The 26,380-nt window shown below is 44.7% G+C and overlaps 1 protein-coding gene across 5 annotated transcripts in view; it reads left to right on the top strand.

Moving 5' to 3' along the window:
- Positions 1 to 26,380, top strand: part of ANKS1A (ankyrin repeat and sterile alpha motif domain containing 1A) — a gene marked incomplete at both ends in the record, with an annotated part of 187,995 nt that overhangs the window by 92,358 nt on the left and 69,257 nt on the right. For all 5 annotated transcript variants that reach the window (XM_082849027.1, XM_082849025.1, XM_082849026.1 and 2 more), the window contains 3 exons: positions 1,137 to 1,229; positions 5,934 to 6,054; positions 21,121 to 21,710. In XM_082849027.1, the coding sequence (XP_082705153.1) occupies positions 1,137 to 1,229; positions 5,934 to 6,054; positions 21,121 to 21,710 (804 nt within the window). The remainder of the gene's footprint in view (positions 1 to 1,136; positions 1,230 to 5,933; positions 6,055 to 21,120; positions 21,711 to 26,380) is intronic.

Below are 26,380 nucleotides of genomic sequence, written 5' to 3' on the forward strand. Positions count from 1 at the left end.
AGGCTGTCACATAATTCAACACTCACCTCCACACCGACGTGTAAAAATACTCTCGTTCTAGCAACACAGTGGACTAACCTGCAAGCCAGGGAAGGAGCTGGCAGGTCAACTCCTGTTTCAGGTTCCCACCCCCTTCCCTGTAGGAACATTGACTCTCAGGCATAAATAGGACTGTGGGATATAAAGACGCTAAAAGTACAGCAGGGACAGTGGCAAAACTCTCTTCAGCCTTCTTTCACCAAAGATCATTCTGTGTATTCCTGAAACTGTCTACCCATGATCTAGATAATCCCGTCTTCAGTGAGTTTCTCGCTGTAGAGCAGGGGGTTGGTGAACCAAGGCCCACAGACAGCTGCCTGTTTTTGTGAATAAAGTTGTATTTGGAACATAGCCATGCCCAGTCATTCACATATTTTCTGTGGCTACGTTTGTGCCCCAGTGGCAGAGTTTACTGCAAACCCTAAAATATTTACTGTGTAGCCCTTTAAGAAAAAGCTTGCCAACCCCTGCAAGGGCAGATAACTGACAAATAGTCCTTTTTTAAATGGGCTGAGATGAAATAGGGTTTTCATATGCTAATAATACATAATAGTAATCATTGAAGGAGGTGACTAAGGATAAGAGACAGTTCTGAGGTTTGAATAACATTCAAGCTTGAGCAGGAGTTGATGTTTTTGTCCTTGATTGCTTTCCTCATTACTTCCCTAATAATTTTGGTTTGTTAGAACTCTGACAAGTTGATTCTTCTGATTTAGTGTTTCCTCTTTTTAGAGTAGATTGGAAGTTGAGCCACTGGTTTTCCTATACTCGAGTTTGTGTATCAGTATCATGAAGGACATTTTCTGATGAGGTAGTTGTGTGTTTTCAGTGCTGATATTTCTCACTGTGGTCAAGGATATGACAGAGGTGTTTATAGTCTCTGCTACAAACATCAAAAAACAAAGAGCAATGCTAATTGAATTGTGTATGTGTGCAGGGTTCTCCATCTTGTTCAGATACTAAACGTTGAGTTTAGTCTTTCAGGGGAATTCTTTACATTATTCTTTTTTATTTCCAAAGACTGAGATAAGAGTAAACCAAAGAGTTAAATTCTTGAAAAAAGACATAGTAAAATACTTATTTTTTCTCTTCTACAGAGGGAACGTCCTCCGCCTCCAGCAAAACCACCACCCGATGAAGAGGAGGAAGACCGCATAGATAAGAAGTATTTTCCCTTGACAGCTTCTGAGGTAGAGGGTTGAAGGTTTACTCCCATCACTGAAATATGATTTTCTGGAAAGTGCGTCAAATGCGCGCTTAAAGAAGACTTTGCCTTGTCATTGTTTTTATCACCTCTTTGGATTAGTAAATTTGCATTGTGTATATCAGTAATCCAAAATAGGACCTTTCAAACTCACTCAAAAGTACTGAGCAAGGAATTTTACCAGGCTCTCTAGCAGATGGGCCAATTATTGATCAGCCGTGCCACATGGGAAGCCAAACATGCACATTTTCCTGGCTCCATTAGGCTAAACAGTCTCACTTTTGGCTCTCGTACCTGTGTTGTCTTTTGATACAAAGTGTGGAGTATCCCCCTCATCACTGTTCTCTAGACTGGGTCAGATTAGCAAGCTTTGATGCTTGTGACCCAAAAGGCCTTATTTCTGTTTTTGCAATTTCCCTCTTCATTTCATATGAAGAATCTGCACCAGGACAGACATGGAAAATGTCATGAAAACTCAACTAGAAGAGAAATAAGAGTCATGGGGGCAGGGGAAATCAAAGGAGGTAATTTGAAAAGAATAGTTCACCTTTTCAAAAAAGAAATGTTATCCTGGGGCAAATGGTTCAACCTTCTCACTTAGGTATATGAAGAAAATCATGTTTTCCTTAACCTTTCATCTTCACAATGCTCCTTTAACACTTCCTGCCATTCAGAGAATATATTTATTGAGTGTTTATTCAAAATATTGTATAATTTCAATAGTTTTTTGTAGCTCATTCAATGCCCTATTGTTCTTTAACTTAAAAACCAGCTAACATAAACTAGTCAATTAAGTCTCATTACTTTGTCCCCAGAAGTCGGAGTTAAGTTTTTTTTACTGCCATGGACCATCCAGTGAGACAGGTTCTTTTATTTAATATAAACATATGCAACCAGAAGGATGACATCAGTTTGACAAAATGTATAAATACAAGGAAGCCCTTTTTAGAATGTAAAGTCAGTGTTGGAGATAGGGATGATTTCTGTGCTAGGTACAAATTCTGTCCTTATTTCTTCCTATCCCTTAATTACAAAATACTTACTATCATGACTCAACTAAAGGGTCTCTAGAATTACAGGCTCTAGGGTAATAATACATTGCCAGCAGATACAAGCGCATGTAGTAAACCCCTACACGTTTTTATATAGAGGTTTGCTTTATTACTCCCTTTTTACAAGGAGAAACCTAGTAATATAGAGCGTATTCAGTTGGGGCTGGGTCTGTGTAAACGCCCTATACCACCTCTTTAACAAGGACTTGGATTAAATTTTCTGGTGCCCAAGGGTAAGGGCAAGGCTCCTAAAGAACTATTGGATAACCAGCACTTTCTTTTCTCCCAGGACTTTATAGGGCATACAGTTTGGCAATAATACTGTATCAAAAAGTAGGGGGAGGGCTTCCCTGGTGGCGCAGTGGTTGAGAGTCCGCCTGCCGATGCAGGGGACACGGGGTCGTGCCCCGGTCCAGGAGGATCCCACATGCCGCAGAGTGGCTGGGCCCATCAGCCATGGCCACTGAGCCTGTGCGTCTGGAGACTGTGCTCCGCAACAGGAGAGGCCACAGCAGTGAGGGGCCTGCGTACCGCAAAAAAAAAAAAAAAAAAAAGTAGGGGGAGAAATATCCCTATTACTCTCCTGGATTGGAGACTGTGTCTGAGCTACATCTTCTAGGACTCGCCTCCGAATAGCCTGGAATCCTGGATCAGTTGGACAACCATAGTCAGTATTTGGAAGACCCTGAGAACCCTGGCTTTGCTTCCTAAATGATGATTATAAGTACATAAATATAGAGGTGATGTGCTCTGGGTTATTATCCTTTTAATGATCAAGACAGATTCTGTTTGCTATAGTCTGAGTGGATAAGTCTTCTCCAGAAATAGACTTTTTTTTTTGGACTGTATTCTTCACCATCTTCATTTCTTATACTCTCAAAGCTTTAATACCCTAAACCTCATTCATATCCTAGCAAGCGAGCAATCTGACCCAGTGTTCGTTTACTGTTCTTGAGGCTTGTCATTGTCAGATGGCCCTTGAAAGCCTTTAAGAGAAGCTGAGTATACTGACTCCAGGAGAGCTGATCAGAGTAATGACCAGATCATGAAACTGTCTTAAAAAAAGTTAAACATATTCACATATGCGTGTGCACACACACAAGCTAGTTAGCTGTTTTCGCCCCACCAAAGGGGCTGCCAACTGCATCGGACTGACCGGTGCCTTCTCTATGCTCAGATGTGCTAAATGTTCATGGGAAGTTGCAGCTGCCGTGGTATCTCTTCCCAGAAAGCTGCGCACACCCCAACTGGCCATTCCATTGGTCACAGTTGGGTGGTAACTGGTAGTCGCTTTTCTCTGCAGCAAAAATGTTGCTTTCCATGTAGCAGAGAATACTTTTTTTTTTTTTTTGGTTTTGATTTATTGCAAGCCCTGGAAGAAAGGGGAAAAAGATTAAGGAGTAATTTAGTAAAGAGCAGAATCCTTTCTGTTGCGAATCTGTTATTGCCATATTCACTATGACACAGGACTTCTTGAGTGGGAGCTAGGAAGACTTGAAGAAAAGCAGTTTATTGCTTTTTTTTGTGAGATTTTAATCCCATAGCTGGCAGAGGCCAGGACCAAGAGGAAAAGATCACCCTACGAGTTGTGTGGGTATGAGCAGGGGACACTCATTAGACATCTGAAGGAGGGAGAGGATTCTGAATTGGGTGGAGAAACCACACTTTCCAGAAAAAAAAATGAGGCCAGCTTGATCCGGAATCAAGGGGAGTGAATTTTATGGCCCTGGCTCTGCTGGGAGCTCTCTGGTAACCGGGTTTTGTCACCTGCAAAAGGAACAAGCTGGAACCAGGTACTCTCTAGCTGTGACTGTGATGGTTCGGGTCCCTTCCAGCTCTGCCGTTTGCTGATTCCCTGCTTCCACTTGTGCACAAGAGCCAGGCATGCAGCAAACACAGGTCCAGTGGGTCTGATCTTCCAGATGGAAGTCATCAGACCCGTCCTGCTTGGGAAGAAAGGGTATTATAGGCCGGGCACCCAGGCTGTCAGATACCTCTCAGAGAAGTCTGCCTGGGGCTATGTGAGAGCTCTTGCTGTGCGCAGAACACTCACAGAATCAGATTTCCAGGGCTCTGCCTAAGTGATGGCTCTGGGTGTGTAAACTTGCAGAACACAAATTCCTGTCAGTAAAGCCTGTGGTATTAAGTTGACACTGTCTGAACTGCTTAATGGTCTCTCTTTGTTCCCTTAATTGTGTTCCTGTGAAGAAGCAAAAGGAATAAGTAATACAGGCAAGTAGCTCATTGTAATGAAATAGCTTTTAGCTTCCAGGTGGCTCTCAGTCAGTGGAGGTTCCTGCTGTGCTTAGCAGAATTTTGGAGAGACCACCATCCTGCCTTTGGAGTGGCAGCCTTGTTAACAAAACAGGAGCTGCAGTCTCTCACTGAGTCTGAGGCTGCTAGAATCTGTGTTGTCTCATTAGGCTGTAACGCTGTGAGCTATGCCTCCAAGAAGCAAGATGCTACTGAATCACAAACCTGCTTTGTTTCCGGTGGGCCTTGGGACCCATCAGTGAAGGAGGAGGTTTCAGTGGCACCACAGTGCCACACTGGTAGGGTCCCGTTGTTTGTTAGGTGGACTTGTGAATCCCGCTCACCCCCTCGTTCATAATATATTACTTGTTCTAGCCAAACTGCTCAAGAAGAGATTTTGTGCTTTGGTTGGCTTTCCTAATTGCCAGTCTATGATTATTCTTAATTTGCCTGTGAAACACATTGGCTTCTTAGGAGAGATGAGCTAGAATTATCCTCTAAAGCAGGTATCTCCATTCTCTCTCTCAGTGTGACTGTAGCACTGATCGTGGTGTTTCTGGCTTGGTTTGAGATGCCTGGCCGCTCTGGTACCGTGACTGGCTGTGGCCACCGGGCCCCCAGCTGACTCAAGCCAGTTGGCAGGTGTAGGGGCCAGCTCTGGTCAGTCATTTCATCAGAGACACTTGGCTGCCTGGGTTAGGGATTTCTCAGGAGGCAGAGCTGCTTTTTCTCCACTGAAATTCCTACTGCCCATCCACTTGCCTCTTTTCAGAACAGAGATTGGTGGAATTGATTTAAAATTGCATTTTCATAGGTGTGGTAGGAAGCCAGCTTTGGGGAAATCCTCGTCTATAACCCACAGGGCCTATGAGGAAGGGCTTACAAAAATAGAGGATTTACAGAATGCTTTGTTCCTAGTAAATATCAGTCAGTCAGGGTCAATCAGAAGTCATGCTGATTCCCTCTTGAGAAAGGGGAAGGATCCCAGCCTTGGGGTACTGTGTGAGCATATTAGGAAAGAAGCATGAAGAAAGAAGGCCTTATGATGCATGGTGGCTAAAAACCACTTGGGAGGTGTTACCCACAGAAAGATCCTGCAGAACACTGAAGAGGGAAGAGGCAGGGGAGGGGAGGATCTTGGATTTTATGGCATTTTGAAGGATGAAATGAGGGAAGGAAAGGGGAATATTTTAATCCAAGGCCATTGAGATTTGAGGTCCAGGTGTGTAGCCAGGAAAGCATTTTGATTCCCTGTGACACTTGATGTATTTACCTTCTCTTCCCCTCTGATGAAAAAGGAGCCAGTAATCTCAAATTTGTTTGACATAACCTGTCTGGGTGTTAGCCCCCCACCTGAGAAGGACCGTGGTGTTTGTTTCTCTTAGGTCTTGACCGTGAGACCCTGGATTCAGGGGAGCGCAGCCAGGGAGGAGGACGAGCATCCTTATGAGCTACTGCTGACAGCAGAGACAAAGAAGCTGGCATCCGTGGACGGAAAGACAAAAGGTAGAGCCCCCACCCCTGCTCCTGGCAGAAACAACTCTGAAAGGATTTTTTTTTTTAAATTAACTTATTTATTTATTTATGGCTGCGTTGGGTCTTCATTGCTGCACACGGGCTTCTCATTGCAGTGGCTTCTCTTGTTGCGGAGCACGGGCTCTAGGCGCGTGGGCTTCAGTAGTTGTGGCTCGTGGGCTCTGGAGCACAGGCTCAGTAGCTGTGGCGCACGGGCTTGGTTGCTCCGCGGCACGTGGGATCGTCCCAGACCAGGGCTGGAACCCGTGTCCCCTGCGTTGGCAGGCAGATTCTTAACCACTGCGCCACCAGGGAAGTCCTGAAAGGATTTTTAAAGTTTGTGATCCTGGGCGGAGGGAGATGATGGTGTTCCTTGGGCTGGGGAAGTTGGGTTTCAGGGCAGTCTGGGCAGTGGGTGTATTATGGCCTTTCATTTTCAATACCTTGGGCTGGAGTGGTCTTGTCACCTTTCAGCGTGCGAAGCAAGGAAAAGGTTGGGTCAGACTAGGTGAGTGCCGTGGGAGGGGAGGCTGCCAGCATTGTGGCAGAGATTGATTTGGGGTCTCAAATCACAAACCCTCAAGTTAATGTGGTGGAAAAACAAGCCCAACAAGTCATTCCCCTTGGGTTCAGGCTGCCGGCACAGACTCTGCTTTGAGTCCTGACCTCAGACTGAGACACTTCTGGGGAGGGGCCCGTGATTGGCTGCCACCCGGTAACTGGAGTGCTCTGTCGCCTTGGCCTACTTTCATCGCCTCTGCAAAATTCAGTTTCCTCCGCGAGGGGTGAGGGCTGCAGGACTGAGAACCAGCCAGGCGGGGTAAATGTGGTCCCGACAGGGGTGAGTGTGCACCGCTGGAGCATTTGGGACAACCTCTGTCTCCTAAGGAAGAACAAGAAGGGGCAGTGCAATTCCCCTTGCAGTTTGAAGGAACTCCTGCGGCCTCTCGCAGCTCTCTATCGCTTGCAGGTCCCAGGTCCTTCACGGGGTATTATTACTGCTTCCTTCAGTCCTCTGACAGCCCATGGTTCAGGTAAGACTGGGGGATGCAGTGGTGTCTTTTGAAGTACCCTTTGCGAGGCCTGTCAGGGTAGGAGTGGCTAAGAGAACGTGTGCAGATGTGTCTGACACTGCAGACCTTATTTTTAATGGTCCTGGGTAAAAGGTTTCTCCTCCTTAAATGCAGAAATTTTGTGGTTATTTTCATGGTAGTTGTTTTGATTTGTTTTAATGGTTTCCATTTGGAGCTTTTAAAAAAAGTTATGATTTAGAAACAGTAAAATTTACCCTTTTTGTGTACAGTTCTGTGAGTTTTGGTACATACAGTCGTTTGACTGCCGCCACAATCAAGATACAGAACAGTTTCATCACCAAAAGATTCTCCTGTGTACCTTTGTTGTCAGTCCTGCCCCCCTCCCTTACCCTGGGCAGTCACTGCGCCAATGTCTGTCGCAATGATTTTGCCTTTTCCAGAATGTCGTATAAATGGAATCATATAGTACATACCTGAAAAGGGTTCCCAGACCCAGTTCCAGTGTGTGTGTGTGTGTGTGTGTGTGTGTGTGTGTGTGTATATGTCAGTGGGGTGTATGAGAATTCAACTTAATTCTGACACTATCTACCTGGGGATAGAATCAGATTCCACAGGTAAAGGGCTCAGTCCCACAAGACCGCCCTCCACTTCAGATGCTGATCACAAGCCCAGGTTAACATCTGTGCTTCTGACCAACTGGCTACAAATTGGAGGCTCCAGTGACTCCCTCCAACTCAGGATGCCAGTTGCAAGTCCAGGTTGTTACCTGGACTTGAACCTGGATATAAGTTGTTTATCAGATATATTATTTTCTGACTAGCTATAAATCAGAGGTTCCCACGACCCTCTTCTCAGGTTCAATTGATTTGCTAGAATGCCTCACAGAACTCAGGAAAACCCATTTACTCACTAGATTACCGATTTATTTTAAAAGGATATTAAAGGATACAAATCAACAGCCACATGTAGAGATACATAGGGCGAGGTCCCGAACAGAGCTTCTGTACTCCTGGAGCTTGGGGCCTGGCATGGTGGCATGCAAAAGTGTTCTGGTTTCCCCCATGTGGAAGCCCTTGGGAAAAAAAAGGGACCAAAAAGCTGTCTTTTTTGGTTTCTATGGAGGCTTCATTGCACAGTCATGATTGACTAAATCATCTGCTAATGGCATTGATTCAACCTCAAACCCCCTCTCCCTTCCCTGGGAAATCGGGATGGGACCGAAAGTTCCAACCCTCTAATCACATGATTGGTTCTCCTGGCAACCAGCCCCCACCCTGGGGTGGTATCCAAAAGTCACCTTCAGGGAATTCCCTGGCTGTCCAGTGGTTAGGACTTTCACTGCCGTGGCCTGGGTTCAGTCCCTGGTTGGGGAACCAAGATCCCACAAGCTGCACAGCACAGCCAAAAACCAACCAACCAACCAACTAACCAAAAGTCACCTTCATTAACAGCTTATCAATCAGAAAATTCCTTGGGTTTTGGGAACTGTAAGCCAGGAACTATGGATGAAGACCAGGTGTATCTGAGAAATATATTTTGGTCATCCGAATGGCCAAATATATATATATATTTCCTATGAATCACAATTTTCCAGTACCCTTTTGAGTCTGGTCCCTTTCACTTAGCATAATTCATTTGAGACTCATACTTGTTGCATGTATTAGTAATTTGTATTTGTTCCTTTTCATTTCTGAGTAGTATTCCATTGTGTGGACATACCACAGTTTATCCATTTTCTAGTTGAGGGCCATTTGGGCCATTTACAGTTTTTGGCAGTTGCAAATAAAGCTACTATAGACATTTACATACAGGTTTTTGTGTGAACATAGGTTTCATTTCTCTTGGGTAAATGCAAGAAATGAAATTACTGGGTCCTATATAAATACATGCTTAACTTTATAAGAAACTGTGAAACCATTTTCCAGAATGGTTCTACCATTTTGCATTCCCGTCAGGATTACAATTGCTGTGTGTGTTCCCCAGCACTTAATATTGTCAGTATTTTAAAATTTTAACCATTCTAATAGGTGTGTAGTGATATTTCATTCTGGATTTAATTTGCATTTCCCTAATGACTAATGATGTGGAGCGTCTATTAATGTGATTCTTTGCCATCCTTGTATCTAATGAAGTTGCCATTTCAACATCTTTTGCTCATCAAAAAAATTGGGTTGTTTATTATTATTGAGTTGTAAAGATTCTTTATATATTTTGGATATAAGTTCTTTATCAGATATATTATTTTCTCCTAGTCTGTGATTTGTCTGTTTATTCCCTTAACAGTGTCTTTTGAAGAGCAGAGTTTCTTAATTTTGATGAAGCTCGATTAATCCTTTTTTTTCATAGATAAGGTCACGAATATTTTTTCCTATATTTTTTCTATAAATTTTATAGCTTTAGGTATACATTTAGATCTATGATTCATTTTAAGTTAATTTTTTTATATGGTGTGTGGTATGGGTAGCGATATATTTTTTTGCACATGAATGTCCAATTGTTTTAGCACTGTTTGTTGGAAAGACTGTCCTTTCTCCATGGAATTGCCTTTGCTACTTTGTTATACTATTTTTCAGAATTGTTTTAGGTATTCTAGTTCTTTCATCTTTCCAGACAAAATTTTAGAATCAGCTTATTGATTTCTACAAAAAGTCCTGCTGGGGTTTTTCTTGGAATTTTGTGTTGAGTCTCTATAGCAGTTTGGGAAGAACTGATATCTTAACTGTATTAAGTCTTCCACTCATGTTGGTGGATTTTTAATTAAAGCTTTAGAGAGTGGAGTGGAGCATTGATGCCTACTCTAGTTGTTTAGTAATAAATCATACTGAAATTAACCCTTGAAGAACAAGTTCTCAGTTAATTTAATGCTCTGTTTGAAAGTGGTTCTTAGTGAGGGAAGAATCTTTAGTATCGTGGAGGAGTGAGATTCTAATTCTTTCTTTCAAAGGCTTGATCTGGAACCCCTACAAGATAGCTGGCTCAGCCTTTGAAAGGAATGAAAGGGGAAACTTTCCCAGATGAACTTCATAAATGGGGCCAAGTGCTCTTCTATCCTCAGGTTAAGAAATCTCCAGGTTAAGGAGAGAACTACCAAGGAGGATTTCTGACCTCACATCTCATCCTCCTTTGCTTTGGTTTCTTCCAGCTCTGCAGCATTGGGCTAACTGTTGAGAGTGGGCAGTAGGGGAAACAGATTTAATTGAACCACAGCATGGGAGGTGTGCCTGCCTCCAGGCTAGCTGCTTAGATCACTCAAAGAGCTTTCAGACAAAGGAGTTGAGACATTAAATATGAAAATAGGCTCTGCCAATTTCTCAGTAGCCTGGAAGAAATGCCTGTTAGGATTGGTAAAAGTGAGGCAAGTCAGCTGATGATGTCGCATGTTAGTACATATTAAATTTTGCCTGCTTTTCCACTAATGTCATTATCTTAGGCAGCTTTTATGAATTAATTCATCAGTTTTCAAAAAGGCCATGTTAATGAGACTACCAGAGCTTTCAGCTCCTCCTTTATAATTGAGGAAACTACAATGTGAGGGCTGGGATAGGAGATTTTTTTAAAATTACATTTTAAAGTTACATTCATTTTAGTTCACTGGAAAGAAAAATTTCAAATAATAGAAAAGTGAATACACACAAAATGCTCAGATTCTCTGCTACCCACAGTTGCCATTGGTGGCCATAGTTTGAAAGTATGCTGTATGCTTCAGGCCCTTTGCTATCTTAATATAAAAGTGACCATGTGAGATTTTGTTTGTTTTTAACCTAAAATAGGATCATATTTTACAAACTGTTTTGCACACTTGTTTTTTACAATTTACCTTGTTCATAGATCATAAATACAGTTTTGTCACAGTCCTAAAATCTACCTTATTCTTTTAAAATTTTTGTTAAATATCCCATAACTCATTTTTCTATTCTCTAGCTGACGTATGCTTAAGTTGTCTTCAGCATTATTTCTGTTATAATTTATGCGGCTGTGGACAATCCATACAGACATTCTTACATGCTTATACGAGCATTTCTCTAAAAGACATTGATAGAAAGTAGAATTAGCAGGTCAAAGTGTAGGTACATGTCTAGATCTAATTGGTGGAGCCACATGGCCCTTCCTTAATGGTGAACGAGCATGCTCTTTTCCCTATACCTTTACTAACATGGAATATTATCACGTTTTAATGCTCTTCACCATGGTAAGCAAAAAAAGTGACTTTAGAATTTGGCATTTGCCTGATCTAGTGAAATTGAGCACCTTATCTTGTTGATTAGTATTATATATTTAGTCTATGAGTTGCCTATCTTTTTCCTTTCCACTTTTCTACTTAGAAACTAATGGTAGTAGAAATACTTTGTATAAATACCGATAATATTTGACCAAAGTGGCACTCAGAGGAAAGTTTTTATCCTTAAATTCGTTTGTTAAAAAATAAGAAAGACTAAAACTTAACCAAAAGAAAGTATCAGAGAGGAATTAATAAAGATAAAAGCAGATAGTACACATCACCTACTTTATGGTATGCAGGTACACCTCAGTTAAACACAGAAAAAAAACAAGGAAAACAAAGAATGAAATTAAAAAATGAAAAAAGCAATAGACTTGAATATTGTAATGAAAACTTGTCTGTTTTTTAAAATATCTCGATATTTCTGATCAAGAAAAGGGAAATACAACATGTAGGAATAATATAAGAAATATATAACCATAAATGCAGAGATTTTAAAAATAAATAGAAAGAATTTATAAGAATAATTTTTTTTATTTGGTTAGTTAGAAGTTTCTACCATCCTCCTGGGATGAATTGTCTGGGTGAGTTATTGGTCCATCACAATGACTAGCTGAGGAGGGGTTACTACTGGCATTCAGTGCCCAGTGACCAGGAATCCTAAGCATCTTGCGCCATGCAGGACAAACCTTCACAGTGAAAAATCTTCCCAGAAAGAGAAAGCTTTAATAGATCCATGAAGTAGAAAGCCCATCTCCCTTCCCCCACGAAGGCACTAGGCCCAGATTTTATGACAGTTTTATCCGACTAGATATTCCTCTGTTATTTCAATTGATTCCAATGTAGAAGAAGTCTTCTGAAATCTTTATACAGGACTAGCATAGCAGAGCAATGTTTTGTATATCACTTATTTCTCTATAGTGTTTAACTCTTTGCCCACTGGACATTGGGGACCTGCTACTGCCCAGAGAAACAGTGGACAACTTTACAGGTTTGCTAGCAAATAGGACAGTAGCCAGGAGCTCTAAAAGTCATTGTTCTCTGTGGTGCTTTTCTGCAGCATCCACTAATAGTGCTTAGGTCCAGGTGAAGTGGTTACTTAACTTAGGACAGTGATGCATGATTATCTGAAGACAGTGATACATGTGGACTCTTTGGCACAAGCTACACTTCGGAGGTTTTAAGATGCAGTTAAATCAGTATTCCCGAGAGCTGTGCATTTAGGTCCACGTGAAGTTTGTGCACGAGTATGAAGACCTCAGTCTTCTTGGAGGGGAGGAAAATATTATTTTAGCTTCTCCCTCTACTCCCACATCCAAAGGGCTGCCAATTTCTGAGCCTTCGGGGAATTCTATAGTGTGAATTTTGGCTTTTCCCTTTGGCAGCTTGGGATTGAGTTTTCTTGGGGGTACTTTCATTTGCACATCTTATAGTAGGAGGCCCACTTTTACTATTAGTTTAGTAAGACTTTGGGAAGAAGATTTAAATAAGTACCTGTATTCAGTCCACCATCTTTGCCGGGAAGTCCAGGCTAGATATTCTTGGTAGATTCCAAGCTGTAAATTTGGATGCTTTTCCCAAAGGCAAAAAATGTAAATGAGAGAGTTTAACAATTAAGCCTCATCTTCAGCAGCTTCCTCTTCTCTCACCCCTTGCATTAGAGGAGCCCTACTATATAACTGTCTTGCTCTTATCAATTTATATTTCTGAGTTGGAATAGTTTGCTTTTCTTTCCATTATGGAACAAGTTAGAACTTTGTCAGCTATGCATCTATATTTTCTTTCACCAAATGTATCGACAGCCATTATATACAATATGTATACATGAGACATATGTAAAATAATCATAAAAGGGCAGAATATGTTAAATTCATGTAAAGTGGTATAAAAGTAATTTCAGAGTTCAAAGAGGAATAAATTGTGTCAGTGTAAGAGATCAGGGATGGCTTTATGAAAGAAGTGCATTTGAGCTGAACCCCAAAACAGAGAATTGTACTTGATCGGCAGAAATAAGGAGGAAGGAGAGGGCCTTCCAGACAGAGGGAGTGGCATAAATAACAGGAAGATGACAGGAGACGATAGCATGTTTGGAGAATGGAAAATAATCCAGTTTGGCTCGAACAAAGGACTAGTCGTAGAATACTGGATCTCAAATGGCAGTCTTTATTCCAAAGACCATGAAGTATTGTTGAAGCTTTTTGAATGAGGTGACAGGATAGAAGCCACACTTTAAGTACAGTCGTCACTTGGTATCCTCAGGGGATTTGTTCCAGGGTACCCCCCCCCACCCCCTAGATACCAAAATCCTCAGACGCTCAAGTCCCTTATATAAAATGATGCAGTTTTCATATATAACCTACCTGTATCCTCCTGGATACTTTAAATCATCTCTAGATTACTTCTAATACCTAATACAATGTAAATGCTATATAAGTACGATAGTTGCTGGCACATGGTAAATTCAAGTTTTGCTTTTTGGAACTTTCTGGAAATTTTTTTTTCTGAATATTTTCAATATGTGATTGGTTGAATCCACAGATGCAGAACCCATGGATATGGAGGGCTGACTGTATAATTGTAGAATTTAGATTGCACTTGGGAGAGACTGGAGTCAGGAATACCCTGAAGTCAAGAGACTTCAAGAAATCTCTTGAAGGAAATTAGAGCCCAAACTAGAGGGATAATAGAAAGTGATAGGAAGGAGAATATGGATAGCAGAGGTTTTGAAGATGTAGCATTAACAGGATCTTACAACCAAATATGGATGAAAGAGGAGGAGAGAGTATTGAGGATGATTCTAAGGTTTTGAGCCTGGTTATTTGGGGAAATATCGTGCAACTAACAGAATAGGGAATTGAAGGAGGGGCGCATTTGAGGAAGTACGTTAAGTTCAATTTTGGACAGGTTAAGTTTGAGATGTTTCAGGTACCAGAATATCCAGCTAAAAATACTCGATAAGCACTTGGAAATGTAGGTCTGATGTTCAAGAGAGATGTAAGGATTAGAAATACAGATTCATGAATCATCCACATTGAGGTGATGGATAACATAAGAGAAAATTGCTGAGGGAAAGACTAGAGAGACTGAAGAGGTCAAGAATAGAACTTACTTTTAGAGGAAAATAAAGGAAAAACATGGGAAGATCACCAGGATAATGCAGTGTCTTAGAAGCCATCACGGAACTTCCAAAAACCCCAAAATCACTGTGGTGTAAACAAGATAGAAGTCCAGAAGTAAGGAGTCCAGGGCTAGTATGGCAGCTCATGATGGTCAAGGACCTGGTCTCCTTCTGCCGTCTCATAGGTCAGGATGACTATTCAAGTTCAAGCTATCAGCACAGGCCAGAGGAAAGGAGAGAAGAAGAGTACTTTAAAGACAGCTCTCAAAAGTTGCACATACCACTCTCACTTATAAAACCCATTGACCAGAGCTTGGTCACATGGCTGCACCTAGCCACAAAGATGAGAAATGTAGTCTGTATTCTAGGTGGCTGTGAGCCAATCTAAAAAAAATCCCATGAGAGAGTGCGTACTGGGGACAACTGGTAAACAGTTTCAAATGATACAGAAAGAGCTAGAAGGATAAAGACTAGAAAAATTGGACAATTGACCATTGGTAAATCCTAGATGGGGAGGTACTTCTCTGAGGCAATTGGGAAGAGATGAAATTATCCCCAGATTTTGACATCATGTTGAAAATAGTTCAGGAAGTTTGACCTAAACCTTCTCAGGAAATTGGTGCGATTATCCTCCAAGAGTATAGGTGCTATGGGAAAGATGACGATTAGAAAAGAGTGGCAGAGGCGAGAAATTGATCTTACGGGTATATCATAGTTTTCAAAAGGTGAATAAAAGGTCGGCTGAGCCTGGTAGTCAGACTCATGTTTGAATTCCTGTCTACCACTTCTTGGCTGGAGGCCTTGAGGAAGCCATTTAACCTCTTTAAGCCTCAGTTTCGACAGGTAAAGTAGGGTTACAAATTCTTCCCTCACGGTTCCTGTGACTATTAAAAAAGGACATGCTTAGCACAGTGTCCGGCACAGAAGAACTAGTACCTAATACTTGGTAGCTAATGGAAGACAGCTGAGTTAAATACATTGGTAGAGGACTCAGTCAGTTGTTTCTTGAGTATTCAGCAGGGCTCAACATTCCAGCAACTGGAGAAGAGAAAGCAAATGGTTGTGAATACCCAGTGTTGGAACTGGCAGAAGATCAAGGGAAACAGAGATGGCAAGTGTGCTATTAAATCGGGCACAGTTAAATATTATGGCCGGTTGGAAACTGATCCAGGCAGAGCTGGTAATATTGAATAGGGGAGTCTGAGGGGCCAGGGGGTCCAACAGCAGGCAGTGAACAGACTCTTCAGGAAGAGTTTAGGGAAATAGGGGAGCTGTCAGTTAATCAGGACCAAGTCCAGGTAGAACAGTCCTGAGTCCCAAAGCTGGGCTGTGCCCGTGGGTGCTGCCGTGGGTGGAGGTGGTTCCTGACCTGAGCATCCTCCACCGTGCTGTTACACATCACCCTGAACCAAACTTGCAAGACGGCTGGACCTTCCCTGGCATTTGAGTTTTATTTTGCCTGGTTCATAGGGCCACTTAGAAGAACCCTGTCTCCTTTGTAGAGTCGGGAGAAAGGAAACGAGACTGTTCAGTGTTAGCTTGAAGAGCAGTTTGGAAATGGTTGTAAATAAAAAATGATGATAATGATGGCAGCTTACGTTAACTGAACGCATCTTATGGGCCAGCTGCATGCCGAGTTCAGTTACACTGATTAGGTCATTGAATAGCTCAAGACAAATCTTCCGAGTAGAGGCTATTTTTATCCCTGTTTAAGATGAGGAAGAAAAAGTTAGGCATTAGAGCTGGCCCTTAAGCTCTAGCGTGGCCGAATCCAAAGCCTGTTTAACCATGAGGTTAAATCATTTCCCCTGAAGCCCTGCTACTATTCATGTTTTAATGTCACAGAGCTGGAAGGGAACTTAGGTCATCTAATCACAGATTCAAACCGTACTAAATCTCAAAGCCCTAGAGAATGCATCCCAGCCATTCATTTTTTGAAAGAGACCCAGAGAGGAAAAGTCACAGGGCTGGGGCTCCAACTTGGACCTCTTGAATCCCGGTCCAGATCTTCTTCTATTTCTCTGGTTGTCATGGACCGGAAAGGACTCTCAGTCTATTTGTCTTATCAGATCACGATCTCCAGCAAATGTCTCCATAACATACTCGGTGCCTTCTTTCTGAGGAAAGCACGGTGACCCTCCAAAAGCAGCCATGGACTTGGGAGTTCCCTGGGCACACACAGTTTCTGATGATCACCACAGTGACTAAGCATTTGGAAGGTTCCAATCCTAAGGGAACAAAGAAAACAGAAAACAGCCCAGGAAACTGGAGTATCCCAGCCTTCTCCTCGGAGCCTGAGGATTGATTTAACGTCGCAAGTCCTCACATGAGCTGCATTTTTCAGCCCTCATTTAAATGGGCAGAGGTGACTGATAATGTGTAAATGTTAAAATGTTATCATTCAGAAGCCCTTGAGAATCCCCATGGATCATGATAGTAATTAAAATGCAGCATAGAAGACCCCTTGCTTCAGCAGGTCACAGGGTAAAAGAAAAATGCACACCCAGAATGAATAAAAATGGAAAGTCGAAGGGACTGGGAATTAGCATACTGGGGTGTCCTAGTATTCAGTGGAGCAGCTGGCCATGATGTATGGGGAGAGTAAGGACACAGCCCTCCCTGTGTCCTGTTCCCTCTTAGTTTCTCTCCTAGAAGGGCAGGTTGTGAGGAGTGCTGGGGGCAGCATAGGAGGAGGGTTGGAAAAGCTGTGGAGTTCCCAGGGTGGGAGCATAGTGATTCTCAGTTGAAGGAAGACCTCGGGCCTGAGGGTTCTCTTCTGCGAGCCTGCGAGTCCACGAGCCCCTGGGCACAAGGTTCCTGTCACTGATTTTTCTAAAATATTTCCACTTCTCTTTACGCCTGTCAAGGCCTTTCTTCTCCTTCAATACCCAGCTCAAAAATCTACCTCTTCTGAGAAACCTCCTGGTTCAAAGTTATCACACTCTCCTTTCTGCTCACTGCACAGTGCATTTGGTTTATACTTTTCTTAAAGCATCTATTAATCTTTGCCTTGCATTCTAGTCATTTCTTTATATGCTGGTCTCTTCCAATAGCTAGTAAGCTCGTGGAGCAGAGTCCTTGTCTTCATCTTTATATCTTCAGGTGCCCCCTGAAGACAGACATTGTGCACATGCGGATTGTGGGAATGGGTGGTCACAGTGACAATTCTGGGGCCTATCTCAGTTTCTCACTTCAGCATTCTCACTGTATTACCTTCTGTCCCCTCCTTCTGCTGTCGAGAGTTATAAGGATGATGAAGGCAATGGATGTTGGTACTTGTCACGTACACTGTTGCTGACGATCCTTGTGACAAATCTGTGAGGAACAGAGAAGTAGTTGGTCTCATCTGTGAGCAGAATATGTTGTTATGGATCCTGTGTGGAGAATAACAGTTGTTACCATCTCTTGAGAGCTGGCATGTTCCAGGCATGGTCCTAAATGCTTCACATATATAATTTAATTCTCATAACAAGCTTATGAAATAAGTACTATTAAGATCCCAAAATTATCGATGACAATACCAGGCACAGAAAAGTAATTTGCTCAAGATCTGGCTGTGGGTGGGTGGGTGGGGAATCTAGCTTTTGATCAGTACATTATATTGCTAACACCTTGTCCCTAAGAGACCTAATATTATCCTGACTTTACAGAAGGAAGGGACCATTGAGTAGATCTTTTCCCACTCATTGATTTGCCAGGAAATCTAGCTTAGCCTTGGATATAGTTTTTTATGGGAAAGAGAACACCAGCTTGTTGAGATCCTGGGGTTCTTAGATGTTGACAAGCCTTTTAAATACCAAGGTGTCTTTCCTAGGGAATTGCCTGGATAAGTTGTCTCATTATGAGCATCCCTTTCCATGATTTCTTCTACTCTGGTGGATTGTGGTTTCTCTAATGGGATTATGACCCTCGGAAATTCTTGCTCTTCACATATTTCCTCCTTCCATAAGTTCCATAAGTTCCTTCTTTCTGCCCACTTCCTTCCTCCAGCATCTGTCTGGTACTGAGCTCTTGGCATCTGTCCCTCTTTCTCCATTGATGACTCGCATGAATGCGTGGCTGTTGGACAGGGCCTTCATTGTTGGCTCCCTCAGCAGCAGTCAGAACATTCCCTGTGGCCTGGGTTCCAAGGTCCACCCAGGCAGTGTGAGCCTGGCTCACTCCCAGTTCTGGACTGGTGTTTTTCTTTTGTTGTTGGACTCCCATCTCCTCAAAAAAATTGTTAAATAAGGAGCTAGAAGCTGGTGGAAAGGAAGAGAAGCCTGTGCTCCTGTTATCAGCGCTCTCTTTCGAGTTCAGAGGCAGTCAGGGGGACACTGCACCTTGGGCCAGAATCTGGAGGAAGTCAGCCATCAGAATATAGTCCTGGAGGTGGCGAATTTCACACCCTGGTTAACTCTCCCCATCAACCTCTCCTAGGAAGTCCCGCTGTCCCGAACCACCATTAGATGGTCATGTGGTCCCACTGTGCAGCCCCACAGGGCACTTCTTGCACGCTGTCAGTTGTCATACATGGTGTTCATAGCCTGGAAGTCAGGGCTTCCTGAGGCCTGAGTGAAGCTGTGTGGAACTCTTACGTACTCAGCACATCTTCTTCCCTAGAGACGTGATTCAGGATGTTCAGTGCTTGTTCAGTGCTCTGGACTTGACCTATGGGGTGTGGGATGAGTGAGTTCGGGGTGTGAAAGTCCTGAAGCAGTCAAGTATAGAGGAAGGAGATGCCAAAGTTCATACTTCTGGGCTCCTGTGGATAAGTAATCAGAGCCATAAAGTGGACTTGGCTGCCCCCTCAGCAGCCTCTGCAGACTTGCCAAAAGCTGAGCCGACTGTGGAGACCAAACTGTTCTTGAGAGGGTGGGGTGCGTGGAACCATATCCCTGCCCAGACCTCAGGGCAGTGGGCTCATGCGGGGAGCTGGTTGTTGGGGTCCTTCCTGAAACGCTGCCCTGGAAGAGCCAGCATTGTAGGACCCTGGCATCATGCTTGGGCAGCAAAGTGTCATGGTTATGAAGTGTGCCCCTCCTCACCTGACTGCCTTGGGGCTGCAGGCCATGATGAGGGAGGGAGGGTGCTCTGCAGGCAGCCCCGGGAGAAACATCCAGGCGGGGCTCTGCAGCACCCCAAGGGGGAAGTGTGCCATCACAGTACGCTGGAGACTTGGCTTCTCATCACTATCAGAACATAAAAGGGATTTTTAAGGACCATGCAGCCAACCTATTTATTTTAGATACTGAAGCCCAGCAAGATGTGATCACTGCCAAGGCCACACAGCAAGAGAGTAGAACAGCAGGACCAGAGCCAGGTGCTCAGATGCCTAGGTTAGAGCCTTCTCCCCCACCACTCCGGACAAACCACAGAAGGCCTGAGGGCCTTAGATTTCTCATCTGTAAAAATAGTTGAACTTGACCCTTTGGATTCCGAGATTCTCTGCTCTCATGAACAGTTTGGAGAGCTTGGGGCAGACTAGGGAATCATTTGGTGTATATACCGTAGATTCCACTCACAAAGAAAGTAGAGCTGAATATTAGCTGTGGAATGTGAACTAGTACTGGACACAGGGTTGTCATCTGCCCTGCTGATGTGGGTTAAAATCTCTAATGGTTCTGAGTTCATGCAGGGAGAGCCCCTTGGGTGTCCCAGTGTGATACTGATATTGGACTCTGATTTGATCAATTATTTATGCTACTTCAGGGCAGAGGTATTTGATACTTCAGGGGAGTGTACAGTAGTAGTTGGCCTCACGAGCCGGTAGTGTCAGGTTTCTGGGATGTTAGGGCCGTCTCAGGAGAACTGCACATGTCTCTTGACATTGACAAATCAGACCATTTTGATTTCAGTGGATCAACTAAGGTTAAACTTAAACAAATAGGAGCAGCTGGGAGGCTTTGGAAGGAGTGAGATGTGTACATTCTCAAAAAAACAAAAAAAAAGAAAGGAAAGAAAAGAAAAAGAAAGAGAGAAAAAAAAAGTAGAAAAGTCTGTGCTCCCTGAGGAAGGAAGGATGAGGCGTGGAACTCTGAATCGCCCCCCTTTGAGGAAGGAAGCAGTTATTTCTCTGCTGGTTTGTTTTGTACTTTCAGTTAAGGAATTCCAGAAGTTGCAGGTTGTGGATTATGCCTTCCATTTTTTTCCCTCTGCTGCTGCTTGCCAGAGGAAGGGGGGTGGGGGCGGGCGGCTCTAAATAGCACTTTGGCCTTTATGGACATGTATCAGATGGTCCAGGAGTGAGTCTCGCTTGCTTGTGCTTGCTTGCTCTCTTTCGCACGCGCGTGCTCTCTCTCTCTCACTTTTGCTCCGTGTTCACTCACTCTCTCCTCACTTGTGTCCTTTCTGTGGGATATAGTTAGCACCTCTTGTCGCCTTATATAGCAAGGTCTGGTCGTTAATGTTAACAGAAATCTAACAACAAGGAAGGCTGCCAGATAGCATTAATCAGGCCAGTGTTTGGAATTTCATAAATGCTCTGACTTTGGGTACAAATTGGACATTAAGAACAATATGAAACTGTTTTCTGCCTTCCTCTCTCCCCTTCTCTCCCTCTGCCCTCTCCCCAGCCGATCCATCTTCTCTCTCTTTCCCTCTGCTTTTGAATTCCTCTGCTTGGCCGTGCGCTTGCTGCATTGGAACTTTGTTGGTTTTTGCCGTGTTTAATTTTGTTATTTCTCTGTCTCTCCGTCCACTCCAAGACCACAGGCGGAGCAGCGGCAGCCGGAGCCAGGACTCTGCAGAGGGGCAGGACGGGCAGGTCCCGGAGCAGTTCTCAGGTCTCCTCCACGGCTCCTCCCCAGTGTGTGAGGCCGGGCAGGACCCTTTCCAGCTGCTCCCAGCCCCTGGCCAGAGCCATCAAGAAGGGTCCTGTGCACAGGGTGCCCGCCCCGAGGCAGGCATGCAGCTGGAGGAGACGGGCGGGCGCGCGTCTGGAGCCTCCGCGCCCCGCATGCCGGACCAGAGTAAGAGAGTGGGCTATCCGGCCAGCCTGCCTCCCGCCCACAGCCAGACGCACCCTGCAACTTCGACGCGCACCGCATCTCCACACCCTTGGGGTGCCGAGGAAGAAGGAGACCGGAGCGGGGCCAGAAGCCGAGCCCCTCCCACCGGCAGACCCAAAGCTGAGCTCAAACTCAGCCGCAGCTTGTCCAAGTCTGACTCTGATCTCCTGACCTGCTCACCCACGGAGGACGCTACGATGGGGAGCCGGAGCGAGTCCCTGTCCAACTGCAGCATCGGGAAGAAGAGGCTGGAGAAGTCTCCCTCCTTTGCCTCCGAGTGGGATGAGGTAAGGCCGCGTGACGTCTTGGAGAGCTGGGCTGGCTGAGCCCCCCGTGCTCCCCTGGGTGCTGACGCCCAGGCCAGGATGTGGGCTGGGGCTGCCCTGCTTCCTTCGCACTTCAACCAGAGTGTTTCTGACAACTGGGAGGGAGGCAGGTGCTGGGGAGCCAGGTCAGGGGTCTTCCTGCCTGTGTGGCAGAGGACAGGTCCACTCATGGTTAATCTGGAGGGTGGAGGCCCGGCAGAGCAGGGCTGAGGGAGAGGCGGTTCCTAGAAATGATAAGGTATTTGGAAATATTTGGATCCCATCCGCCCCACTGAGGGAGCCAGGCTCACCCTGAAGATGCTTCAGAAGAGCTAGAGTGCTTCCTATGAGTTTTCAGGAGGAAGAGGGAAGATCCTGAGTTGCGGGGAGGGGGCTTTGGGAGAAGCTGCTGAAAGGGGATCAGAAGGGGGATTTTCTGTTTCCCGCTGCTCGTGATTATACTTACTGTGTTTCCCAGGAAGACCGAATGATCTCCCCACAGAAGCGTTCTGCCCATTCCACGTTCCTGGGTTGGCCGGGCAGAGGGCTAGGTGGTTCAGGAAACAAAGAGAGATTAGTGAGGAGAAAACATTTGGAGTCTGAGGCCCACGTTCCTTTCATAGCCATTGTTATAGAATAGTTAGAAATATGTGCCCAAATATTTTTCAGTGACCTGTGACATGTCTTCCTGGGCAGAAGAATGTGTCTCTCAAAGATGGGTAAACACGCAGGGAATGTTCAAGTACTACCCTTGAAAGCTTCTTGCTAGGAGGAAGCTGACTTTGAAGCAGGCTGGATCTGTCTCCCCGGAACATTTTCAAGAGATGAATTTAGCACTTGAAGAGGAGGGGACCACTGCAGCTGGCATGTCCATTTGAACACTCTGTAGACTAAATGCCCCACCCAGCCCATCCGGATTGCAGCTGCAAAAGTTATGTAAACCAAAGCTAATCCCATTCCCAATGTGGGAACAGGGCGGGGCCGATTCCTCCAGCACTCATCTCCAGATATGATAAGGTTTAGGACTCTGTTTAGTCAGGGACAGGAAGATCCTGTGCCAGAGAAGGTCTGCACTATTTAGTAAACCAGAATTTGGTGAGCCTGTACTAGATGCCAGGCCACTTAAGGAAAATCAGTTTGTGTTCAAGAGCGCCTGGGGCCAGAAGGTTACACACAGGAGAGTAGGTGTTTGTAGGAAAGTGTGCTGTACCTTTGTTTTTCAAAATGGAGTTTTACTAATTTACAGTCAAGTATAGGATAAGGCAGCTTAAGAGTAAGATAAATGCAATATTCTCTGAAATGGCAGGAGAGACCAATAGAGAAAAACATCAGTGGGGGTGGGGTGGGCAGAGGCGAGGGGTACGAGAGGGTGGAAAGAGGCTTTAGGAAAGATCACAGAGAAGTGGCATTGGACATGGAATTAAAGAACCAAGTGTTTTGGTTAGAACCAGATTGAAACCATAGGATGAAGAAAGGGCATTGAGGTGGAGAGAAAAGCATGAGCAAGGGCGTGGCGCTGAGAAAGCTTAGGTCGTTTGGTTTCTACAGAGTGTAGAGTTTGTACAGGGAGAGTAAGAAATAATGGTAGAAAGTGAAATTGAGACCAGACAGTGAGAGGACCTTGAACATGAGGCTGAGAAGTGAGTATTTGATTTGATATCAAGGCAGTATCTCAGAATCCTCCAAATGGGCTGGAAGACAGCTTTACCAATCTAACCATAATCTTCTTTATTGCTCTACCCTGAGCGTATCCTCCACCCCAAGAAGTCGCTGGGTGATTCTTCACGGGATATCCAGGCCCTGTTGGCATGCAGCATTTCCAGGCAGTGTTATGGGCTCCACCATTTCCTCCTGGAAAAGAAACAATCACCGAGGCACAGCCCAGCTTAATTGAAGTTGGCTGTTTGGGCTAATATATCCGTGGTCACCTGACATCTTAATGAGAGGAGGTTTATATGCTGATATTTCCTTTGCGGGTAGAGATTGCAGGTGGATCCAATGAACCCAGGGACTGTTCGAGGTCTAGGTGTCCTGGCCCAGGCTGTAGTGTGGCTAACCACCAGAAGCACTGTTGCATTTTAAATTTGAAAAAAGTAAAGGCAATTGAGGTCTTATTGGAAAGAATTCAGACGATCAAGCTTTGCTTGCGTAGTAAACATTAACAGGGCCCTTTATGTGTAACCCTTCAACATTGTTTTTGAGTCATGTTATACTTGGTTTTTGTGGCTATCTCTGTCTAAAGAGGAACTTCAGGAGTGTTTCCCCCACTAGTTGGCCCTAAACGCAGGGCTTGGGCAGACTTGTCTAGAAGCGGGCATTAGTTAACGGCTGCTCGCCACTACCCTGACCCGTGCCTGAAGGCTGCTTTGCCTGTATCGTGTGCTTCACGATTTTTTTTCTTTGTCGTTGTTAGATCCCCAGGAGGTAGGGAAGGCTGCTGTGAAGCAGCTGTGGACCAGCTCAGCTGTTCACCGTGGGGCCTGTGAGGAAGAGGAAGGCTCCGGGCCCAGGCAGCTGCGATCCCAGCACAGATGGAGTTGCGTGCAGGCTAGCCAGGCTGCTCCTGGAAGGCAGTGCAGGGTAGCACGGGGGGCTCCTCTCCCAAGTCAGCAGATCCCGCTTGGAGCCCCAGCTCCATCGCCTCCACCTTCATGTGTGAGGCCCCAGGAAGCCTCGGTGTTATCTTTATCTGTGAAACAGAGGTGGTCAAATCTGTGTTTCAGAGGTGTTTTTACCAATTAGATATGTGTTTCACTGCCCAGCACAGTGCCTAGTATGCATAAAATATTGAGTGAATGGTAGATATTAATATTATTATTGTGCCTGCAGCTTTGGAGAAAGAGAACTGGGGCGTGGAGTGTCTTCAGACCGTTAAAAAGGCAGAGCTTTGGGGTGGATGGTCCAGTGGTGGAGTTCAAGCCCTTCAGCCTGTAACCTCCTGTACTAGTCTGCCCCACCCAAGACGGAAGAGCCTGCCCCGCCTGGCAAAGTAGGGCAGGCGCCCCACCCCCCCCACACCATTGTTCTTTGAGAAATTAATGAGCCTTTCTGCCTGGCTCCCTGAGAGAGGAGAGGTTAGAGAGCAACCTGCAGCCTCTCTACTGTTTATTGTTCCGATGTACCTTCTGTATCTGGGGTAACAGTGGCCACTTGATTGGCTGGGTGTTTGGGATAATGATGTATAGTTGGGGAATGTGCGCAGTGGATGGTCACTTTGTCCACATACAGCCTGTTCCTCATAGGTGTTAACACGGCCCTTGTCGATTGCCCTGAACCAAGGACTTTTAAAAGTTAGCCTGGTTAAGGGAAACCTCTGAGACAGTATCCACTAGTGACACTTATATTCTCCGTATTTTCTGTTAAATTTCTGGTAACAAAGAAGGAACAGCTTGCTTTTAAAAGTGCTCAGCCTAAGAGGAGCTCTAAATCCCAGCTTCAGTAGATACTTACCATGTTCTGCAGTCAAGTCAGCGCCCTCTTTGTCTTAATGATCCCGTGGACATCATAGAAGTTAAACTGAGAAGCTTAAATAAAACTTTAAAATATATAGATAAGGAGTGTAGGTGATAAATCACCTACATTTCTCTACATAGTTAACCTCTGTTAACGTTTGATGTATATCCAAATTTGGGGTCTCAGTACATGTGCTGATTTATAATTTGCTTTTCTTACCTAATGGCTCCATACCGCGGCAGTGTTAGTAAGATCTGGATTCAGATCCTCATTCTAAAAAGCATAGTATTCTGTCCCTGGTTATATCAGAAGGTTAGTAGTTTGTTGTTCTTTAAGCTATCTCCGATTGTTAGACACTGTGCAGGGCATCTTCCTTCTGCCTTCAGTGCATTCCCTACCCTCTCTACCTGCCTGTGTGCCCCAGGAGGCCGACCTATGTGGACTGCATCACTAGGCCAAGGAAATTTTGGATTGGCTGGGTCCGTCTGCTGCTCTGCTGAAGACCATCGGTCTTGTGAGAGATCCTTTCCCAGTAGCTGCTCTCTCTGCGTTCTGGTAACCAGCCCCTGCCCTGGACCCTCCTGGTCTGGGGCTCCTGGCTGTGACTAGCTCCCATCCCTTGTTACTCTCCGTCCCCTAGGCAAACCTGTATAAATAATCCCTTTATCAAGCTCCTTCAGTTCCCCAGTTCGAATGTGCCTTCTTTTTCCTGCAGGGACCCTGAATGATATGGACATTTCTAGCACGGTTTCTATCGACTCTAAACAACCATAGATAGCTGTGTGCTGGAGCAGTCAGCATGGCTCTTGCATGTAAATTGTAAATTAATCTTCATTTGCAGATGAACCAGAAGGCATGGGTGCTGGGAGGCAGGAGAATTTCATCATTTAACTCGAAGCCTTTCCCACTTCCAACTCTAAGGAAGAAACCTGTTCTCCTTCCACAGTGTTGGCAGTGTCTGCAGCGTTTCAGCTGTGTGCTCCTGAATCAGTCTCCTGCGCTGCACAATGCACCCGCAGGCGCGCGCGCACACACACACACACACACACACACACACACACACACACACACACACACACACGGCAGCAGCGGTCCACATCCGAAATAAACACCTCGGCAAGAAGAACAGAGATAACCTCCTGGTCAGATAGTGGTTTGAATATATAACAAGTCTAAGGGGTCAGATAAGTCTCTCATGT

The sequence above is a fragment of the Leucopleurus acutus genome (genome assembly GCF_964270905.1).
Source record: "Leucopleurus acutus genome assembly, chromosome: 10".
Taxonomy (NCBI): domain Eukaryota; kingdom Metazoa; phylum Chordata; class Mammalia; order Artiodactyla; family Delphinidae; genus Leucopleurus; species Leucopleurus acutus.